We start from the raw sequence: 22,270 nt of genomic DNA on the forward strand, positions 1-22,270 counted from the left end.
GCTAAATAAGCATTTGGCATTATTATTGTTTTTTTCTAATTTGATCTTCACACCCACTTCTGAGATACAGATATACTCTTATTATCGCCTGTTTTACCAATGAGAAAGCCGAGAGGCTCGGAGAGGTACAGACCACCAGCCAGAAAGCCGATGGCAGGATTAAATGAGTTATGTGTGTAGAGTGCCTAGCACCGTTCTGGTCACAGCGAAGGGCTGTGGGCCGTGGGCTGGAGGAGGGATGAGGTGGCAGGACTGATCAAGGAGGGCCTCCTGGAGGAGGTGACATGGGGCTGAGCTTTGGGGCCTCAGCCTCTCAGGCTGCTGGTTCCCCTGGGGTCAAGATTGCTTCCTGAGTAAGGTCTCATGCTGTTTGGGTCTCCCCGCTCTGAGGACGTCTCCACCCACCAGAACACCAGTAAGATGAACTGGTAGCCCAGGGCTCTCACAAGCCTGCCAGCAGCCTCCATACCAGGGAGCCCTCTGGGTCTGGCTCCAGATCCTGTGTGTTGTAGAGGGGCAGCCCGGCCTTAAGGTTGTCACGTCACCTCTCTGAGCCTCAGTTTCCTCATCTGTCAAATGGGGACAGTACTACCTATGGCGCAGGGCTGTGGAGAGGGCCTGGATATGATAGGTGCTCAGTCAGCAGGCATCCCAGAACTTCCAGGAAACAGCTGTTGAATTGAGTTGGCCTTTTAGGGACAGAGGACAGACATGCCCCCAAGTTAGCCCAGGACAGCTAGATCCACACTTTAGCAAAGAGCCCAAAAATCCCGACTTCTGCGTTTGAACCGGCGTGCGTGAGAGGGTCGGGAAGAGCCCCTCGCCCCCTTCGGCTGCATCAGCTCTGGACGAGGGCCCTCGGGAGCTCGGTGGCCGTTAGTCCTTCTTCCCCCAGACCCAAGAGCCGCAAACACTCAGCGCCAACTGTGTGGGCCCCCGAGGAAGCCGGTTTGGGGTCAGGATCTGGGGTCATTGAGTGTATAAGTGGCAGTTCCACTTATCTCTCTTTTGTATTCTGGGTTGCCGTGTGAAATTCTTAAAATAAAGGGTTCTATGGGGTTAAAATATATATGCTTGGGGCCGGCCCAGTGGCACAGCGGTTAAGTGCGCACATTCTGCTTCGGTGGCCCGGGGTTCGCCGGTTCGGATCCCAGGTGCAGGCATGGCGCCACTTGGCAAGCCATGCTGCGGGAAGGGTCCCACATATAAAGTAGAGGAAGATGGGCATGGATGTTAGCTCAGGGCCAGTCTTCCTCAGCAAAAAACAAAAGAGGAGGATTGGCAGCAGATGTTAGCTCAGGGCTAGTCTTCCTCCAAAAAAAACCAAAAAACAAAAATATATATATATATATATATGCGCCACTGTTCTAATCTAGAACTACCTCCCATTTTACAGATGGAAAAGCTGACTCCAAAGCCCAAGCTTTTCCCATAAATGATGATAATATTCAGGCCCAGTTCTGAGTCTTTTAACTTATTTAACCCTCACAACCCCATGAGGGCAACACCTGTTTCCGTTTTACAGATGAGGACACTGAGGCTCAGATGGTGAAGTGGCTTGCCCAAAGATTAGACTCAAGGAGCCCAGCTCTCAAGTCCACACTCAGCCACCCGCAGCCTGGCAGGCACACATTTTCTTTGTGTTCTGGAGAGGGGAAGTCACTTGCTGAGGCTCAGCGTAAGGCAGTATCAGAACTGGGTGCAGAATGTAGGTCTCTTGCCTCCCAGCCCAATCCCTCATTACCCCCTGCTGCCCAGCACATCTCCTGGGCTAGAGGAGGAGATGAGCAGGCTGGCTCTGTTGTCCACTGGCTGTGTGACCTTGGACAAGTGAATGAACCTCTCTGAGCCTGTTTCCTCACCTTAGAAAATGGATAATCAGACGTGCATCATGGAGGCTATCCTGAAAGTTAAGTGGCATCATCTACATGAATTGGTGGGCATGGGGCCTGGCACAGACTGTGGGAGCCCCGGCCACCCTCAGTTCACGGATCCAAGGAGTCCCCGAGCTTCTTGCCCCACCCACTCCCTCCTCCCTCTTCACTAGTCACCCACCCTCCAGGGTAACACAAATACTAATTACAGCCATCTCCATGAGCTGCTTCCTGCTGCAGCCTAATTACTGGGCAGCTCAGTTATCACCGTTACAAATAGCATTAAGTGAGACAGATTAACTTGCTCCTGAGTTTTGCGTGATGAGATCAGCAAGTTGTTCAGGCTCACTTGGTCTCCTTGGCTTGGGACTTACCCAGCCTGGTCGCCCAACACAGCTTAGGGCCAGCTGCAGGCTTCTGGTCTGTCTCAGACTTGGTGCTCGGGGAAGATCCGAGTGGACCAGTTAGCCCCTCTAACCGGGCTGGGAGGTGACAGCTGAAGGGGTCAGAACAGAGCAGATTGGGGCCACTGTCTTATTTGATGAAGTGGCAAAACCTCAAGCTGTGGGGCTGGATACACGTGGGTTCCACTCCAGGCTTTGTTCTTTTCTGCTGTGTGACTTTGGGCAAGTTCCTAGCCTGGCCTGTATTACACTTGTTTCACGCTGTGCCACGGGGAAGAGTCAAGGAGATAATAGGTGCCAGCAGGTACCAGGCCCAGCGCATGGCGTGTCATAGGTCCTGTCTAGCCTTCCCTTCCCGTCTTTTGTCATCCTCAGTGTGACTTGAAGGGCCAGCCCTTTCTGAACCCCCTGCCACACATGCTGGCATTTGCCGAGTGCAGCTTCTGTGAGGCCCTGGACTGAGGACTTCACGTGGCTTATTTGTTCAACGGGTATAGAGACCCTATGGAGTAGGTACCACAATCATCTCCATTTGATCGACAAGAAAACCAAAGCACAGGAAGGAAGTGGAATGGCTGTGTCAAGGTCACACGGCTGCACTTGGCTCCCAGTGACTCTGTTGGCATAAGATGCTAGCAGGCCGTGCCGGGTGCTGCCGCGGAGCCTAGAGGAAGGTCCCAGTGAAATCTGAGAAGGCTGCCTGGAGGAAGATGCATCTGAGCTGAGGGGTTAGCCAGGCAAGAAGGAGAGGGAAGCCCTCACAGGCAGAGGGCAGTGGCTATGCAAGGCCTGGGAGCAGGAAGCATGTGTGTTTAGAGGACTAACCGTACATATTTTACTGAGGTTCGAGTGTGTGAGGGAAGACTGCCGAGAGACAGGCTGGAGAGGAGCCAGATCCCAGGGAGGGGGTGGGAGAGGGAGGTTGGAAGCCCGGCCAAGGCTCCTGCTTTCTTCTGCCAGTTCCAGCCGGCGTGTGAAGGAGGATAGTGACTGGATCCTATCAGTTAGTTTCGAAAGCTCTGCTTGGAGCCAGCTGGGAGATGACGGCCTGGGGGGAGTGATAATTGGAGATCGAGGGGTCCAGGGGGCTAACCAGGGAAGGCTCCTGGGGGCAGAGAGGAGGGGGCAGAGCCAAGGGGGCCTGGAGAGCGGGGCAGAGATGACAGATGGAGGCCGTCAGGCGGGTGGGGTGGAGAGAGGCATGATAGCGGTGTGGTGAGTGGCCTGTGTCAGGGAGTAAGCAAGAAGTTGCTGGCCAGGTTTGGGGCTTGGGTGTGAGGTGGCCTCCTCAGCAGGCACGGAGGCAGGGGGTTGGCAGCACTAGGCAAGGCTTTCACTGCCTCCCGGGGCCCCCAGGCAGGTGAGTCAACACCAGGCCAGGTGAGGGAGTGTTTTCCAGCTCCCAGCGTATGTGGGCGAGCCTCCCGCTGCCAGCACATTAGGGGCCAGCCTGGGACTCTGGGCCAGACCAGGCTGATTGACTCATGGGCTGGCAGGGCTGCAGCCTGCTCCGAGGAGGCACTTAGCAGTCTTGACCTCCCATGTGTGCCCTATGCCCTTGGCCTTCCAGTCTCTCTCCCTGAGGCTCGCTGTTAGGCCTCCCTGCCCCTTACTCCTGCTCGCCTTCTGCCTTTCCGTGCTCAGGCCTCCAGCTCCATCTGACCCCCTTGGTGGCACAGAGTGGAGTCTCCCTCGCCCACCCCCAGTCATATCCCTCCCTATTTCCCACAGCCCAAATGGGGCAGCCTGTCATCGCCAAAGGAGGTCGGCTGGAGAGCCAGGCTCCAGGGAGGTGACAGCAGAAGAGGAGACCCTGAGAGGGTCAGGAAGATCCAGGGTTGAGTCCCAGCGCGGCCGCCAATGGACAGGCTGCCTCCTTTCTCTGCCTCACTCTCTGCCTCTGTAAAATGGGAATCCCAGGGCGCATCCCACAGGGCGATCGTGACACAGAAAGAAGAGAAGGATACACAAGAGCCTTGGAACTGGGCAGTGCTGGGCCTGTGTCGGTGTCAACGACTCTGCTTTCTGTCTTACGGGGCAGCCAGTTTTTTTTTAAGTAAACATTTATTTTAGAACAGTTTTAGATTTACAGCATTATTGGGAAGATAGATAAGATATGCCCCACACCCAGTTTCCCTTGTTATTAACATCTTATATGGTGTATTTGTCTCGATTAATGAACTGATATTGACACATTATTACTAACTAAAGTCTATACTCTATTCAGATTTCTTTGGTTTTTACCTAATGTCCTTTTTTGTCCTGGGATCCCGTCCAGGATACCCCTTTGCATTTAGTTGTCATGTCTCCTCGAGCTCCTCTTGGCTGTGACAGCTTCTCAGACTTGCTTGTTTTTGGTGACCTTGACAATTTTGTGCAGTACGAGGCAGGTATTCCGTAGACTGTCCCTCAGTTGGGATTTGTCTGATGTTTTCCTTGTGAATAGACTGGGGTCACGTGTTTTGGGAGGAAGGCCACAGAGGAAAAGTTCCATTTTCGTCACATCATCAAGAGTGTGTACTGTCACTGGTAAGTCATACTGGACTTATACTGGACGTTAACCTTGATCACCCAGAAGTCGGTTATTTCTGCCCTGAGCACAGCAGCAGGGGTAGAGTAATGCCAAACGTTGGCCGAATGAAAGCTGAACCCAGAAAATATGGACGAGGGCAAAAGCAAATGGGAAAAGTGAAGGAAAATAAAGAAAAACAGGTATGAGGTGGGTTCTGCGGCCTGTCCCCTTGCTGCCAGCTTCCTCTGGCGTGGGATGCTATATGCCAGGCAGTTCATGTCTCAGCTCACTTAATCTTTACAATGACCCTTTTTATAGATGAGGCAATTGAGGCCTTGGATTGGAAATGACGTGGTCCCATGAACCAGGGAACCTGGGGTTGGGCCCAGGTCTGTCTTCACTGCCTCAGTCCCGCTGTTGAATCAATACCTTGAAGCTGCATTCTCGCGAGAGTGGTTTAGGGAAGAGGTGTTCCTGATACAGGTTGTCTCTAATTCACTTTATTCCACAAAGGATTCGTGATGGGTTATGACTAAAACACAATCAGTAAAATTATATGCAATAGAAATGGAAAATCAGGATCAGAGAAAATAGAGTGGAAAATGTGGACAAGGAAAAAAGCTGGACATAAAGAACCAGGAGAGTGCCCACAGGTGGGTTTCTGATTTGGCTGTGAGCTTCCTGGCAGCTAAGAAGAAAGGGATACAGGCTGATTCCTATGATTTTTATTATCAAAAAGCAAAGAAGCAGTTCACTCCTTCAGGAACTTGGTGGTGAATTTAAAAAGAAATTTATCACCTGGAAATTTCTCATGTAAAAGACCCGGAGAAATGTAATGGATAATGTAATAGTAGTAACAGATGTTATGTGGTGTCATCTTCAGGAGTCACGGCCATGTTTTTACTATCTTGCCCCTTCCCCAAAGTTGTCCTGTTTGGATTTTGTCATCGAACAACTAAACTCTACTGTTTCTTCTTCGTTAAAGTCACAGATGCCTATGCCCTAGTGAAAACCTTGGATACAAATTAACCAGTTATCTGTATACCAGGTTCTGTGCTCAACACGGGGGATGGAGGGTGATAAGATGATTGTTGCCCACCCCCCAGGTCCTCTCCATCCCAGGGACAAAGACCGCTACACAAAGGCCTGAATGTAATGCAGGTGCTATGCCGGGGGGCACACCAGGGGGAAGGGTGCCATTCCTCTGGCTGGGGAGGAGGGGAGGGCTTCGTGGAGGAGGAGGCAGGTCCGAGAGGGAGAGCAGCTGTCAAGGTGGAAGGGGCACAGTCTTGGGAGAGGGGATGTCACATAGCCACAAGTCCCATGAGGCGGGGCACCAAGTCCTCCTCTGGGCTTCCCCCTCAGCTGGCAGCTCAGGGCCTGACGCTGGAGTTGGAGAACTCCTGCTGAGTGGTTGCCACCTGCAGGGGTACATCAGGGGTCAGGGTGACGGCCACACACCTGAGGGCTCTGTGGAGGGTGAGCCTGGAAAGGTGGGTGTGGGCCAGTTGGGGGAGTCCTTGAATGCCAAGCTAAGGAGTTCGGATTTTGTTCTTTAGGCGGTGGGCATCAACTGAAGGCTTTTGAGCCTTGTGTTATTTCAGTAAAGAGATACAAATAATGGCAGCTAACACTTAGTGGGCACGTGCTGTGTGCCCAGCGCTGTTCTATGTACTTTATCTGTATTAACTCATTTAAGTGTCACAGCAGTCCTGTGAGGGAGGTACTGTTATCATCATCCCAATTTTACAGATGAAGCAACTGCGGCACAGAGAGGCTGAGTCACTTGCCCAACGTCACACAGCTGGGAAGTGGCAGAGTAGGGATCTGAACTGAGGTTTGGATCTACCGCTTTTACTCACTCTATTATTGTGCTTGATAATATAATATTTAACTAACATGTAACATGAGTGTGTACAGATGACATGTAAGGATTTACGTTGGGATCCCAGCTAACTACTGGCACCAGAGGCAGGAACTGACGAGCCCTTTGGGTGCCAAGGCCAGCATCGCGGAGGATCTGAGGCTTAGAAAGTGTGAAAGAAGCTTGGAGGATGCGGCCGGGAGACCTGGCCTCTGACTTCCCCTCTTGGGTTGCTCTTTCCTGCCTTTGATGCGCTCCAAGATTCCTTGGAGCAAACCAGCTACGAGAGCTGTCTGAGTGACTGACGCATTGGGGGCAAATGGGATCATGCCTGGGTGCCACTGGGTCCGAGGCCTTTGTCGTCAGAAACGCAGGAGCGTTTATAACATTTCTCATTCCTCTTCAGCCCAGACCTTTGATTCCCACAGAGTGGGGCTTCCAGAGCTGGGCACCATCACACCCTCATCTGGCTCTCATGACCTCCTCTGGGGGTTTGGGGGACTGGGGACGGGCTGTGGTTCCCACTTCTCCATTCTTGGTGTCCACCAAGCCCTTCTTGTCCACAGCTTGGCGGGGCTGGGAGCGGAACCAGCACATCAGCTAGAGGCTCCCCACAAACCAGCAGGCTTCTTCCCCTTCCTGAAGCTTGCCGGGCCAGGCATGGCACCCACAACCGCAAATGAGGCAATTAGGGGGGACAAGTGCCAGCCACCCTGCCAGCTCAGCGCCCTCACACTCTGTGAGGTCCCCACCTGGAGAAGCAGCTCCCTGTTCCGCAGAGAGCATGGGACTGGGAGTCCAGGAACCGGGTTCTAGCCCAGCTCTGCCACCTACAAGCCGCGTGGCTGGGCTGCTCTGGAGGCAGCTTCATGAGGTCAGGCAGGTGAAGACTCACATCCTGGCTCCGTCACTCTCTAGCCAGGTGACTTGAGGCAAGTCCTTGCTCCTCCCTAACCGTCAGTCTTCTCATCTGTAAAGTGGAGGTGATGACTCCCACCTCACAGGGCCTCGCGGGGTCGGAGAGAGACATTCTGTCAAGCGGCACACAGGTGTCGGGGCTGCCCAGGCCCGCCCCTCCCTCTTCTGTAAAATGGAAGTGATACCTACTGGTGGCTCTAGGTGGGCGTGGGGATCAACCAGACAGTGAACGGAAGGCCCCACCCCGCTGCTGGGCGGGTACAAAGATAGGGCTGCCTTGGGAATGTCACTCGATGACTGGGGCCTACCGTGCTCCCCACAGAGCAGAGCAGAGCCGGCTAAGCCCTTCCCACAGCCAAGCGGGGTTCAGTTTCACTGCAGGGCCCGAGGCAGCTCTTACGAGAAGGGCCCCTCATCTTTTGTGTGCTGGAAAATAAACAGCTCTCCATCTCAGCGGATTTTTGCTCGGGAGGTATGTGAGCTTCCCTCACCACGAGTCCACAGACGGGCTGCGGTGGGATGGACGGCAGGGGGGGCCTGGCTTTGGCCCCGGAGATGGGCTTCCAGCCTCCCTCCCCCACCTCCCTCCCACCTTTGCTCAAACGCCAATGGAGGCTCCAGCCCCAGCCCAGGCCCTTGGGGATGGGACCTGATGAGACCCAGCCCTCTGCCCTAGAGCGCTGTCTGCTTCAAGAGAAGGAAGCATGGGACTGGGGAGGAGTGGGGGCACAGAGCAGGGGACCAGACACTGCCCGGGGTCAGGGGAGGGTGGGCAGGGGGGCCTGGAAGGGGTGATCTCTGAAATGAGATGGAAGGAGGAGGAGCCGTTGCTTTACTGCACCTGGCGAGTTACTTCCCTGAGCCTCAGTTTCAGGCTCTGTAAGAGGGTCCAATAACACTGCTTCAGGGGGAGGGCGAGAGGCGTGGATGAGATGATTGGTATTAAGAACTGACAGATACCTCCTACCCCTCGGTGCCTCATACCCCTGCTCTGCCAGGCTGGGGGGATGTTTGGTGGATTGCCCTTCTTTTTCAAGGGTCTTCTCCTGGGGCCGTTGGCACCTGTCACTGAGTGTACTCCAGAGGGAAGTGAGGAAGGCATGGGAGCCTTGGGTGGGTGATGGGAACTCCTCCCCCCAGTGGGAGTGAGGCTGAAGACAGAATTTAAGACCCTGCCTCCCTCGGGGCCTGTGCCCCTACGACAGTTTCCCTTATCCTCCGAGCACATGGCAAAGTTAGATGCAAAGGATTTATAGGCACCGTCCCAGAGTCATTTTCACTTCCCCTCCCCTTGTTCCGGCATTTATTTTAACTGTCTGTTGAGCACCTATGGTACGCTGGTTGATGGGGAGTCTCTGTGCCACATGAGGTCCCAGCCCCGAGAAAGCTCACAATTCGGGGGAGGAGGAGGGAGATGGACGTTAAAACAACAACAGCGTGACAGCAATCAATACTATAAAGGGAAAAAGCGAGGTGCTGTGATAGAGAATTTGAGGGGCTGCTTATGGTGGTTGGGATGTTTGAGGAGGTGACATTTCAGCTGAGATTTGAAGCAGGAGCCAGCCAAGGAGATGAGGAAAGAATGATCTGGATAGAGGCAACAGTAGCTGTAAAGGTCTTGGGGGAAGGGGAAACTGAGGAAGGTGGGGAGTGGCACGAGATGCCACGAGGTGGGCAGAGGCTGTGGGCACTGGTAAAGGGCCTGCCCTGCAGACTTTTAAGCGAAGGAGCAGCAAGATCAGAATTTCCTTTTAAAGGCTCGCTCTGGTGCTGAGAGGCTGTAAGAGGGCAAGAGTGGCAGCCCAGAGACCGTCAGGGGCTATAGCTGTGGCTGTCGCCCTGGGCAGTCACCTCAATCCTCTGAGCCTGTTCCCTCACACACGTGTGATTGTGAGAATCAACAGAAGTGTACTTTGGAAAGCTGAAAAAATGTATTCCAGGGCGATTGCAGGTCTGGCTGGAAGCAGCTGGGGAGGGAGCACCTGCTTAGGGCTCTTGGCTCCTGAGAGGAAGGTGGAGGGACGGGTTACCTTCCTGCCTTTTCACTGGCCTGGAAGGGGGGGATCCTAATGTTTGTGGGGGAGGGTCACACCTGTGAGCCTGGGGCCAAGCACTGGATTCCCCTCCAGCCTCCCAAATGCACACACAGCATCTTTCATTCTAGGTCAGGGGAGTTCTCTGGAATTTTCTGAAATGCTCTGGCTTAAAGACCCCTGACCTAGAGGAAGCAGGAAATGAGAGGGGAGACACCTGTCGTTTTTATTCCACCTTTTTTTCCCCCCTAATCTTTCTAGCTCTGATTGAGGAGACTCCCTTGACGCACCTAGGGGCCAACGGTGGGAGGCACCGCTCTCTTGACTGTTGTGGGCCGAACTAGGGGCACCTTCCTAATCCTCGACTCTTCGTGTCTGCCGCTGGGAGCCCCCTTATTGAAGGGGGACTTCAGGTTTCTTAGGAGGAGGGGTTGCTGCGAGGCTCCTTCCTGCCTTCTAGGGGCTGGTCCTGCGGGGCCTCTCTCCCGACCTCTGGGAAAGCGAGCGGCCAACGTGGCCCCCGGACTCTCGGGCCTTGGGGGTGTCCCCGTGAAAGGCAGGGAACCGGGAGCCCCATGCCGCTCAGGCCCCGCCCGCGAAGGTGGCGCGATGCCGGCCCGCCCTGGCCAGCGGGGCGCGCGGCGGCGGTGGGGCCCGGGCGGGCGTCGCGGGGCGCAGCATGCGGAGCCCTGGGCGCTGGGCAGAGGCGTGCGTTGCATAAGCGCAGGGGGGCGGGCGGGGGCGGAGGGAGGCAGGACCCCCTCCCCCGCCGCGCCGCCCGTGGGCCGGTCTCCGTGTCCCGGGAGGGGCGGGGCGCGGCGGCGGTGGCGGCGCCCGGGCCGCTTCCCCATTCTCCCCATTCGGGCGAGAGCATGGAGGCGCTGAGGGAGTCCGTCCTGCACTTGGCCTTGCAGATGTCGACCTACAAGCGGGCCACGCTGGACGAGGAGGACCTGGTGGACTCGCTCTCCGAGGGCGACGTGTACCCCAACGGCCTGCAGGTATGAGCCCCGGCCCCCCCTCCCCCAGCCCCGCCAGCCGGGCATGCGCGGGGGCTGCCCCCGCCCGCATCCTGCCAGCCCCGGAGGGGGCCCGTGCCAGCCCAGCCGCAGCTCAGGGCTCCGCGGGGAGGAAGCCTTCCTGGGGCAGAAGTGTCCCTGAGGTGCTGGCCTCCCCTCGCCAGCTCTGCCCGTCCCCAGATCCTCCCACCACCTGCTAATGGGGCTACCGGCCGGGTGGCAGAGTTGAAGCACCCTGCAGAGCTGAACTGGTCCAGTTCTCTTTCCGTAGAAGGGGAGACTCTGAGTGCTGAGGGACTCGCAGGGTCACACGGCCCCTTACTGGCAAAGTCTAAAACTGTCCCCGTTTTAGCTTGGAAAGCCCTACTCCCTGGAACCCCTCAGTCCTGGGCAAACCAGGATGGTTGGTCACCCTATTTGGTAGGCATTACCCCATTCTTCCATTTTCCCCCCAAACCTGAATTCATGGGGGGAGGAACCCATCCTCTGCCCCCTCTGTATCTGTCCTTTTCAGCCTCCTCAGGAAGCCCAGCTCCTCCCTTCCCCAAGGTCTGCCCCATGGGCCTCAACTGTGCCTGCCGCCTCCCTGTCCTGTGGCAGAGTGGTGAGCACGGCTGCTTTCTGCTCTTCACTGCCTGCAGGGCTGAGCTGGGACAGTCCTGACCAGGACCTCAGCCCGGGTGGGGTTTGGCCCCACACAGGTGGGCAGGAGCAGTTTAGAAATGTCAGTGATGCCCAAGAGGGCCCTGTGATCTGGCTCCTGAGAACTGGCATCGAGAGAGGAGCTGGGGCATCTCAGTCCAGGATGACTTCTGCCGGGGTGACCAAGGGAGGTGCTGGGGACAGTCTTGGGCCACCTATTGAACTGACACCAAATCACAAACTCATCTGGAAGGCAAGCTTAAGGTGTGTGGAAAGTCAGGCTGCCGGGCCCAACCCTACTCAGGCACACCTCTTGGGAGCTGTGATAATAATACTGATAAAGGGAAACAGCATTGATGGAGTCTCTCCTCCAGGCTAGTTAAATAGGCCCAGGAGATCTGAACTCATGACCCCAAGTGGCCTCCGCACTGGGATATGGCACCCTTATATACATCATCCCACTAACCTGCGGGACCACCCATGAGCTGTAAGGATTACTGTTCCCATTTACAGATGAGGAAACTGAGGCTCTGAAAGGGGACACAACTCGCCTTAGGTCACAGAGCTAGAGACCCAGGAGTGAGAAATCAAGCCTAGTCGGTCTAGAGCTTCTTTTCTATGGACCCTTCTTAAGAGGCTAAGTTCAGCAGGAAATCAGATTTTCTGTGGCAGGCATTTTTCCCTTCACAAATCAAAACAGAGTCTAATCAGCAATCTTTTTCAGTCTCATCTTCCACAGAAAGTTCTAAATATATCAGCACAAAAGCAGTTCGGAATTCACAGCAAAATAATATGCCGTGTTGTTATCATCATAACAGCAGCCCACATGCATGTAGCCTTTTCCAGGTCCCAGAGACCGTCCGTCTGCCTGAGGCTGCCTGGCATCGTGGGGCAGCCCAGTCTCTGAAGCCGGGGGCCCACGTTTGAATTCTGACTCCGCTCATGATCTCCGGCAAGCCGCTTCATCTGTCTAAACCACAGTTCCCTCATCTGTAAAAGAGCAGTTAGAGAAAGTAGGTGTAATACACATTGCGGGGCCTCCGCCTTGTTGTTTTGATGACCTGTGAGATAAAGCCTCCTGTGGGTGTGTTACAGACGATGAAGCTGAGTCTCAGAGAGGTTAGGGACATTCCTGTGGTCACAGAGCTGTCGTGTGGGTTGGAGTGCAGTGTTCGTGCCCGTATACCAAACTGGGTATGTTGTCCACTTTTTACACACAAAAAGCCAAAAAGGTTGGCCTAAGGATTGGGGGCATTTCTGTGGTTACCCAGCCTGGCTTGCCTTGAGCTTCCAGACGTCCCCAAACAGACGTGACCCAGCCAATGCTCGTTCTTCTAAGAATCGAGAACCATCAACCTCATCCTGCAAAGCAGAGTTTTCTATTTTATGTTTATAATCATTGGGGTTTTTTTTTTCCCCCGATGTAAAAGCTTTACATGCTCATTTGTGGGAAAAAAATAGAGTGAAGTATAAAAAAAGATTTAAAACGAAACAACAATCTCACCCTTCAGAGACAACCACTGCTAGTTTTTCACACTGGTAGGTATATATTTTTCAACATAGTTGAGCTCATTCTAAGTACACAGTGTTGTGTCCTGCTTTTTTAGTTTAATGCCACTTCATAAGCGTTTTTCTCTGTTGTTAAAAACTTCTAAAACATGCTGCCATTAAAAATCTTAACACCTCATGGTACCAATATATAAAAATATATTTACTCAATCTGCTACAGCTGGTCTCAGTAACTGTAAAGCTGTGGATGACTGTCTTTTAGCCTTTTGGATAATTTCCTATGAGCTGATTGCTAGAAACACAACTGCTCCCTCAATTTTAGGCTTTTTATTTATTTATTTATTTTTATTTATTTTTTCTTCTTCTTCTTCTCCTCCCCAAAGCCCCCAGTACATAATTATATATTGTAAGTCCTTCTGGTTATGCTCTTTGGGGCGCTGCCTCAGCATGGCCTGATGAGCACTGCCATGTCCACGTCCAGGATCCAAACTGGTGAAACCCTGGGCCACCAAAGCAGAGAGCACAAACCCAACCACTTGGCCACGGGGCCGGCCCCTTTAGACTTTTTAAAGTGGACCCAGTCCCCTAAATCTTCCTCTCTTGACTGGCAACATTAAAAATAAGCTACTTGAGGGGGCCAGCCTGGTGGCATAGTGGTTAAGTTCATGGATGTTAGCTCAGGGCCAATCTTCCTCAGCAAAAAGTGGAGGATTGGTGGCAGATGTTAGCTCAGGGCTAATCTTCCTAAAAATAAATAAATAAATAAGCTAGTTGATTTTTCAGGACTTTGAAGCCCATTGGTTCTAGGAACTCCAAATCTATCGACAACAGTACTAGTACAGTCATGCACTGCATAACGACGTTTCTGTCAACGGTGGACCACGTATACGATGTGGGCCCATAAGATTAGTACCATAGAGCCTGGGTGCGTGGTAGGCTATACCCTCCCATCCAGGTGTGTGTAAGTACACTCTGTGATGTTCGCACGATGACGAAATCACCTAAGGGTGCGTTTCTCAGAACGTGACTGTAAATGAAAACTTCTTTCAGCCAAACTTGCCACCTTTATTACTGAATATGCTGACAAAGTGTTGAATTTAGCTGGAGCAAAGTTCTGCCTGCACCTCACCTGAAAGGGTTTTGCTTTTCCTTTATCTCATATTTTAGGCACCAGTTAATTGCCACCCACTAAAGTTAGTCACTGTGGACTGAGAGCAGAATTTGAAGCCAGGTAGCCCTAATGCGGGGCCCCAGCTTTGCCTCTCATGGCCTGTGGGACCTGAAAGCAGTCACACAAGCAGCTTTATTTGTAAAATGGGCTTGAAGTTATTAATCTACCTCCCAGAGCTGCTGCAAAGATTCAGATGAGACCATATAAGTGGAAGCATTTTGTGTAGTGCACAAAAGGTGGATTTGGTTGGTATCAGGATTATGATCAAAACTCACTAGGCATGATGTCTCAATAATGCCCTAAATAGAATAGTTTTCCTCTCGGAGGCCTCTGCTCTGCTTAGACTGGTTGCCTGGCCTCCCCACACCGCAGCACACAGCATTTCAGTAGCTCAAAGGGAGACAGCTAGGGTTACACCTGCAGCCTGAGCTGGGGAGCAGAGAGCCACAACTGTTTACCAAAACCTTTGAAACTCATCTGGTTACTCCTAAAAATGCATTTTTTCAAGAAAAAGGAAAGTTGAGATGTTTAATTCCTAGCGGTGATTTTTTCCTTTTTTTGCCCTGCCCTCCACAGGGCTGTCTTTCGAGAGTGATTTCGGAGGCAGTTGCACTCGGTACTTTAAAAGACCCCTCTGCTCACCAGGAGATCCTTTCAGCTCTGTCCACCTGTTGGAACCTAAATTCTTGGCCTTAGAGTTTTTCTAGAATCTGAGATGGTCAGACCTGGGACCTCCTCATTTTAAAGATAGGAGCCTGAGGCCCAGAGGCTGCCCAGCAACACACGGTGGGGTCTTGAATAAGTCAAGGCTGGCCCTTGGCTTCTCAGGTTTGCGCCTGTTCCCCCGTGCCATCAGCCGCTGGGTGTTGCTCTGGGAAGCAAAGAGAACCGGAAAGTACTTCTTCTAAATACTAGACTTCGATTCCTGTTTAAATGCAAGGAGTCCCCTCCCCCACAACAGGTACTGCTTTACACTGTTGCCAGTCGTTGGAAGAGAGACGGGGCGCAGGTAGGGCTCGGGGAAGAGGTGGGGAGGACAAGAGGACATTATAGTTTTGTTCTGGGCTGGCGCCAATGGCCTCAGCTGGAAGTGCGCCATATGGAAACTTTACTGGAAGAAACGTCCCCAACCTAACACCCTCAGGGAGGCAGGGTGCCACGGTGGGCTGAGCTGTCATGGTCCATCAGCTCTGAAAGGCTGACTTCAAGGCAGGTGGCCTGGTCGCCTTGCCAGCCCTCACGGAGGGGCCGCAGGGGGTGGGCTGGACGCCAAACCCTTGGCTAGACTGGCTCCTCTTTGCTGCTCACGCAGCCCAGGTCGCTGGGGGATCTGGCAGGGGCTCAGGAAGAGCTTCTGCCTTCCCACTGGGCCCCCTGCTTCCTCTGAAAACCAACCTCCCCACCCTTCTCCTGCTGGCTTGTCTCCTGGGCCCCAGGTGGCGGTGTCACGTCCTCACCTGCAGAACTCGTTCTTGCTGTAAACCCAGGTGAGCCAGAACTCACTTCTGTAACCAAATATTTATCCCTCATTAGGGCTTTGTTCCCTTGGCTGTGGAAACCCTGGGAACTCCCGGGCTGGATAGCTCGCCTGTTTCTCTCTGTCTGTCTGTTTCTCTGGCTCTGTCTCTCTCTTTCCTTCTCTGTCTCCCTCTCCACCTCTGTCTTTTGAGGGCATCCCTTGCTTTCTATCTCATTCTCTGCCTTACACGACAATAAATAGGATATTAAGCCCACCAGTGAGCTGAGCATTTACGGTAATTCTCATCTCCATCTTCCAAGCATCAGCTCAGCTCCTTGGCTGATGGCCACTTCCCAGTTACCTCTCCCAAGACGGAGCAGGCTGCCCACCAGTAATCCTTCAACCCTCCCAGTTGCTGCAGACCGGTCTCTTGTGATTGACACACGTTCATTTCCAAAGGGAAAGCGAGAAACCACTGGCATCCTCCTCTTGCTGTGTCCAGGATCCTCTCCGCGGCCTCTGAAGGAGGCAGGGCAGGGATGGTGGGGGCTCAGAGAGGAGAAGGGACTCGCCGAGCCAGACAGCACCCCACACTCTCAGCCCCGGCCCTGTGCTTGCATCCAGGAACTGAACAGCCTCTCCTGGAGAGGCGTCTTGCTCTCGGCCCAGCGCCTCCAGGTGACGGCTTCTGCCGCAGGGGGTTGCCTCGGGATTCCTTTTGCCCTCAGAGACGAGGCTTGTCCAGAAACCAGCACATCCTCAGACGGGCAGTAAGAGTGGAGCAGAGAATATTACAAAGGTTAAAAACCCCATTGTCAAATTCCACTCGCCATTTCTGCCTGGAACTATGAATTTTCAATTTAATTCTGACTTAATTCTACTTAAGTTTTACAGTGAGCACTGTCTATTTGCTTGACACCAAACAATGAGGCTCAGCTCGACTTTTCTTGCTCCTGGGAGGAGAATGGTGGAGGCTGTGGGTTCTGGAGAGAGGGGTTTTCTCGCAGTCTCTCCCCGCCCTCCTCCCCGCCATCCTGGTTTCTTCGGGACCTAATCCTAGTAGCTACTCTTAGGGATATTGTGAAGATAGAATAGCATCATCTAGCAACAAAACGATGCCAGGCACATAGAAAGCACCCAGATGTTAGCTGTTGTTGCTACTCTTTTTCCCTTCCCTCTTTCCTTTCATCTCTTCCTTCTCTGCCTTTCCCCTCCTCAGATTCCCCACACCACGGGATTGCTCTGTCCCCGGGAGGGGAGGTTTTCCTGCTTCCCCAAGCCTGGCGGCCCTGCTCCCTGGCTTCCTAGAGTCAACACCAGGCAGAGAGGCCTCTTACAGCAGAGTCTCCCCACCTGTCTGCCTCTGCCCGCCCTCCCCCCATGAGCTGCGCCGTGATGACGGGCACACTGAGAGGCCTAGAGGAGAAGGCAGAAGGTGAGCCCAGTCCAGGGCTGGGACAGCAGGAAAAATAAGAATAAATGTTGGCGCCCCCAGGAAGGCAGTGCCTCCTTCCAATCCAAATCCAGACCCCTCTGAACACCAGTGTCCGAGGTCAACCACATGAGAGAATTGATGCCTCGGGAAAAGCACTTGACGAACCTTCCAGTGCTGTGAATGTGTTAGCGTCGTCCCAGGCTGGCTGTCTCTGCACTGCGCCCTCCCAGCCCAAAGTTTTAACTTAGTGGCAGCAACATGCCCAGAATCTTTGTTTCTCACATTTTTAAAAAGGTTCTGAAAGGATTTCAGGAGGCGGCGCCCTGCCCCCCGCCTGACGCAGCTCCTTTAATGCCCGAGCCTCTTGGTCTCCGCGGAAATATGAGTGGGCCCCAGGTTCCTTTTCTCGGTTTTAGAACCCAATTTTTCTTCCGTGAAAAGTTCTTTGTTCTCCTTTTGTCTGGTGCAGCAATTCCCAGTCATTTCCTGTCCAGAAAATAGCTAGTAATGACCACGAGGCCACTTGGGACCCTTTTGTAAGGTGTCCGGCCTCAGATCCCCAAGTGCCAGTAGGAGGCTCCCTGAAGGCTGTGACCTGGCTCCCAGAAGCAGCCACACTCGCAGGTGATGGTGGGGCTCCTCACCCCTTGCCAGCTCCCCCCGCCGCCACTGTCAGGCTGTGGGTCTCCCTGCCTCCCCTCCAAGCCTTGGTCCCTCCACCTTGGCCTTTCCAAAGTGACCTGATCAGGTCACTCCAGCCCGCAGGAAGAAGTCCACGTTCTTTAAACTGGTTTACAGCACCCTGAGGATCTAGGCCTTGCCCCGCTTTCTTCTTCCCTTCCCCATTGACCTGGCCAATTCCTGCTTATTCTTTAAGACCCAGCCCTGGCATCCTGCCTCCAGGAAGCCTTCCTTGACTGAACCGATGCCCACTCCAGTCTGTTTAACAACCTCCCTCCTGGGCTGTGAGCAGCTGAAAGCAAGGGAGTCTGTCTTCCTTTCACTGTTTCCAACATGGCCTGAGTTGGTGCGCAGCTATTGGCACACGGCTGCAATGTCACTGAACTGAGCCCCACCTTCAGGGGACCCCTCTGTCCTGTGGTCCCGGCTCTTGCAGGAAGTACCTCTCGGAACAGAAGGGAGCCCCAGGCTGGCCCGGGGGCCGAGGGCTGTGAGTGCTGTTGGCTGGTGTGTCCCTCCTCAGCCTGGAGGGCCCTGCCACGCCCTCCACTTCCTCTCATTGTGCCTCCCTTCCTGTTTAGCTAGACTGTTAGGCTGGGGACAGTTTTCCTCCCTTTGAGGACCTGCCTGAATGGAGCCATTTCTCCATGACATCTCCCCTGCCATCTCCCAAATCTCTGGCCCACCAGTGGGCTCTGGAATCGACAGGCTGGAGCTCACATCCCAGCTCTACTGTTTAGCTGTGTGACGAGAGGCCAGGGTCTCACCTCTCTGGACGTCAGTTTCCTCCTTTGTAAAAAGAGGACTAATGACACAGCCTTCGTGGCATTGTGGGGGCTTAATGAGTAAGGATGTCCGCGCTCGTGGGAAGTGTGAGCGATGGTTGTGTCATCCCGGCCTATCCATGCGGGGGCTCCTAGGAGAGCCCAGCTGGACGCCCACTGGAAGCCTGTGAGGCCAAACATCCTGTTCTTTTTTGAACTCCTTACTGGAGAAACAGGGAAAGGCCAATCTTTTTTTTCTTCTACCCATATCAGGTGACACAAAAAACACAAGCGCAGCTGGGCTGAGCTGCTTGACTCTGATGTTTAGGAGCAAATCTGAGCTGCTGAGCAGGGTGGTGGTTCCTCTCCTGGATTAGGACCGATTGCGTGGGAAGTAGACCACCCCTGAGGCACAAGGGCCGCCCTGATGTCTCCCTGGGGCCTGGGTCCGCCACAGAGCCCCTTCCTCCTGGGGAAGGGGGACCCTCTGACGTCTTCCCCGCCCCCACCGCCTCCTTCTCTGCAGGTGAACTTCCACAGCCCCCGGAGTGGCCAGAAGTGCTGGGCTGCGAGGACCCAGGTGGAGAAGCGGCTGCTGGTGCTGGTGGCACTTCTGGCGGCAGGACTGGTGGCCTGCCTGGCAGTGCTGGGCCTCCAGTACCGAACAAGTAGGTGCCTCTGCATTGCGTCGTGGGCTTAACTCACTTAATTCTGTCTGCCTGTGCAAGGGGGCTTCCTGCTCGGGCCAGGACTGGCCTCCAAGGCCAAGGAGAGGGCTAGGTTTGGAGGGTTCAGGTTGCTGAGTAGACTGAGACCTGGGAGGTGAGTGGCATGGGTGATGTAAGGGTTTTGGCATGAGATGGAAGTGAGTCCAAATCCTGGCCTGGCCCTTACCGTAATCTCTGTGCCCTTGGACAAGTCACTTAATCTCCCAGCACCTGTGTCTTCTCTGCTTTACATGGAGAAAACAGTGCCCAGTTTGGGGATGTCTCTGAGGATTAGAGATAATGTGTATCACAAACCTGGAGCCCCGTAGGACTTCTCCAACCTTAGCTCCAGGTACTTGTGTTGTTAGGATGTGGCCTGGTTAGACGTACAGGCTGGCACTGTCCGCCATCCTTAGTTCCAACAAAGCAGCGATAATGGCTTCCGTTTACTGAATGCTTTCCATGTACCAAGTGCCACACCTCTCCTTTACACTTAATCTCGTTTCCTCCTCCCAGCAACTCTATGAGGTTACTTTGGGCTCCATTTTCCATATGAGGAAAGTGAGGCAGTGGGACTAAGTGATGTGCCCGAGGTTTCATGGCTAGCGTGGGAGGAAAGGGGGAAGCTGGAATTCAGTCACAGGCTGGCGGGCGCGAGCCCAAGCCTTGCCTCCCTTTGTTAGCATCGTGCACCCCAGTGTGCGTTGGTAGCCCCAGGAAAGCTGTTCCTCCATGATCTAGCTGCCCTTTATGTCCCTCCGTATTCACATTTCTGTCCTACCTTGTATAGCACTGTGGTCGGACCCCTTTCCGATCCCACTGTCAGGGGTCTGAGGTTGGATCTGCGTCCAGCCAAGAGCATCCCACAGGGTCGAGGTTCAGTAAGCATTTATGGAACTGGAAAGGGCAGATCCGAGCTAAAAGTGAGGATGGCGAGTCCAGCCCGTTCCAGCATCTCTCACTCCGCTGTGCCGCAGCATCTAGCTTTCTGATGGCAGTAGTCCACCTGGTTGAGCAGCCTCTGGGGGCTTTGCTCAGTCTAACCCCACCGACTTGCTCACCTGGTCCCTCATCCCATCAGAGAGATCGTGAACCTTCATGGGATCTGGGAACATCAACTCCAGGCTTCACTGGGCTTTCCCCACTTTGAAGTTGCTGGCTTCCGTGGATGGCCATGCTGGACCAGGATGGGGAAGGGGATTGGGGCCTGGAGAGGGGGCAGGACTCCATCCCTTCCATCCTTACATCCCCCCTCCATCAGGCACTCATCCATCCGTCCATTCATTTCACAAATATTTAATGTTTGTACTCTGTATCAGGGACCTAGATGGGGCTTAAGAAATAATTGCTTGATTATTTAACTGACTATGTAGTGGTTTGTAGATGTTTTACCAGATGTGCCTAGCCTGGCAGGTGCTTAATGCATATTTGATTAATTAATTATTTCCAGGCCCTTAACCATATGTGCTTAGCATAATGTCTGCATGCCGTAGGTATGCAAATAGTTTGTAAAGGGAATAAATACATGATTGAATGGACAAAGGAACAAGAAGGAGGATTAAACCGGGAACAGCCTTTCTCTGCTGGTCACTCTTGTCCTGCAGCCACCATCTTGCTTCATTGTAAATCAACGTCAGTTCAGAACACCCTGCTGGGCAGTGTGGACCCTGGCTGGCCTCATCTGCCTGGCTCTTGGCCCTGTGTGTGGGAGCAGGTGACGCTCCAGCAGGCAGTGTCACCCTGAGATTGCCCCTGGGAGTTCCCAAGATGTTTCTCCACCAGAAACCAACAGGGAGTCCCCAAGGGCTGGCTCCTAGTCATTAGACCCAAAACGCTTCTGCTCTGATTGTCAGGCGGGGCCCACAGGGAGGAATCCTGCTTCCGCCTCTGTCCCAGCCCCTCAGGGCTGCAGAAGTGTTTTCCCCAGCCTGGACCTGGCTGAGAGGAACACTTCCCCCAGGGTGGAGCTGGGCCCGAAATCAGATGACCTTTGAGCCAACCCATGTGTCTTCATCAGCTGCTGTGGCCTGGGAAAGCGTGGCCACCCTGGACATTGACCGGAACCTCATTACCCAGCAGCAGGTGCTGGCATCAGCTGCGTTTGAGGAAACATCAGGCTAGTCAAAGCAAGTTCTTTGAAGATTTCGAAAGACCTACCTCTAAGTTATGTCTGGGCCCTTGAATACATATTTATCCACCTTTGTGCTGTACCCGCCTTTCCAGAAGCTTGCAGGTATTTTGCAAACAGCGGCAGCAAAACAAACAATAAATTCTCCCAGAAAATATTTGAAGTGTCTTAGTGTTGCGACCAGGCACTGTCCAGAAGAGTGTCTGTGAACTAGATCTGGGACCTCTTCCTGCCTTCTTGATAGATCATGCATGTCGTAAGGGGAAGAAATATTTTCTGCCTCTGTAGGTGATGACCAGGTGCTGGACAAAGCTGTTTCATTCAGTCAGTCAGTCAGTCATTCAGCAAACACATATGGAACAGCAGCTGATAGGTGTCAAGTACAGTGCTGGGCAAAGGAAATGTGAACACAAGTAAGATGCTGGCTTCACCCTCAAGCTCACATTCTAGTTGGGGAGGTGGACAGGGAGACAGCCATGACACGTCCTAGTCCGTCCTGGGATAGCAGGCACCCAGGCAGCCAAGCAAGGGCCCCAGAGAGGGACAAGGGTCTGGGAAGGTTTCCTGAAAGAGCTGGAGTCTGAGCTGAGTTCTGAAGGTGTTGACCTTCATCTGAGATGAGGGCAGCCTGGAAACTGTTAATTGTTCAAATATTCATTAAGCACCTGCTGGGCCAGCAACAGTCCGTAAACGATCTACAAACCATTAAATAGTGAGTTAAATAATCAAGCACTTATTTTGCTTAAGCCCCACCTAGGGACCTTGCCCTGTGCCTGGCAGAGGGCTGCCTGGTGAGGAAGTCAGCCTCTCAGACCGGTTCCTTGGGACTGGCTTCTTATTTTGTTTTTAAACCCAAGTGCCCTTATGATAACTATTAAAATCTTAATGTCTCTCATGCACACACAGGCACACACATGCACGCATGCACTCATCCTCATCTGTCTCACTCCCTAGGATCGCCCTCTTAGTCTGTCTGCAGTCTGTTTTCTGGACATTCCCACCAGCCAAGATTTTATCAAGCTTTACTTCCTGCAGTTTGTTGTGTAAAAACAATAGGTATTCTTTTCCCTTTTCCAATTATGAGGCTGTATCATAATAGTGAATAGGCTTTTTCGAACGGCACAGAAATTCTCTTCCCCCATTCCCACCC

General features: G+C 53.4%; 1 protein-coding gene across 7 annotated transcripts in view; it reads left to right on the plus strand.

Annotated features, from left to right (window-relative positions):
• The window catches only part of ECE1 (endothelin converting enzyme 1), a 101,695-nt gene that overhangs the window by 38,595 nt on the left and 40,830 nt on the right, over positions 1 to 22,270 (plus strand). For 5 of the 7 annotated variants that reach the window (XM_046663317.1, XM_046663318.1, XM_046663313.1 and 2 more), the window contains 2 exons: positions 10,520 to 10,606; positions 18,812 to 18,953. In XM_046663317.1, coding sequence (XP_046519273.1) covers positions 10,520 to 10,606; positions 18,812 to 18,953 — 229 coding nt within the window. Of the gene's footprint in view, positions 1 to 7,840; positions 8,045 to 10,199; positions 10,314 to 10,519; positions 10,607 to 18,811; positions 18,954 to 22,270 lie in introns of those variants that run through there. The other 2 variants (XM_046663315.1, XM_046663316.1) reach the window with 2 other exon arrangements.

The sequence above is a fragment of the Equus quagga genome, chromosome 5 (assembly GCF_021613505.1).
Source record: "Equus quagga isolate Etosha38 chromosome 5, UCLA_HA_Equagga_1.0, whole genome shotgun sequence".
NCBI lineage: Eukaryota > Metazoa > Chordata > Mammalia > Perissodactyla > Equidae > Equus > Equus quagga.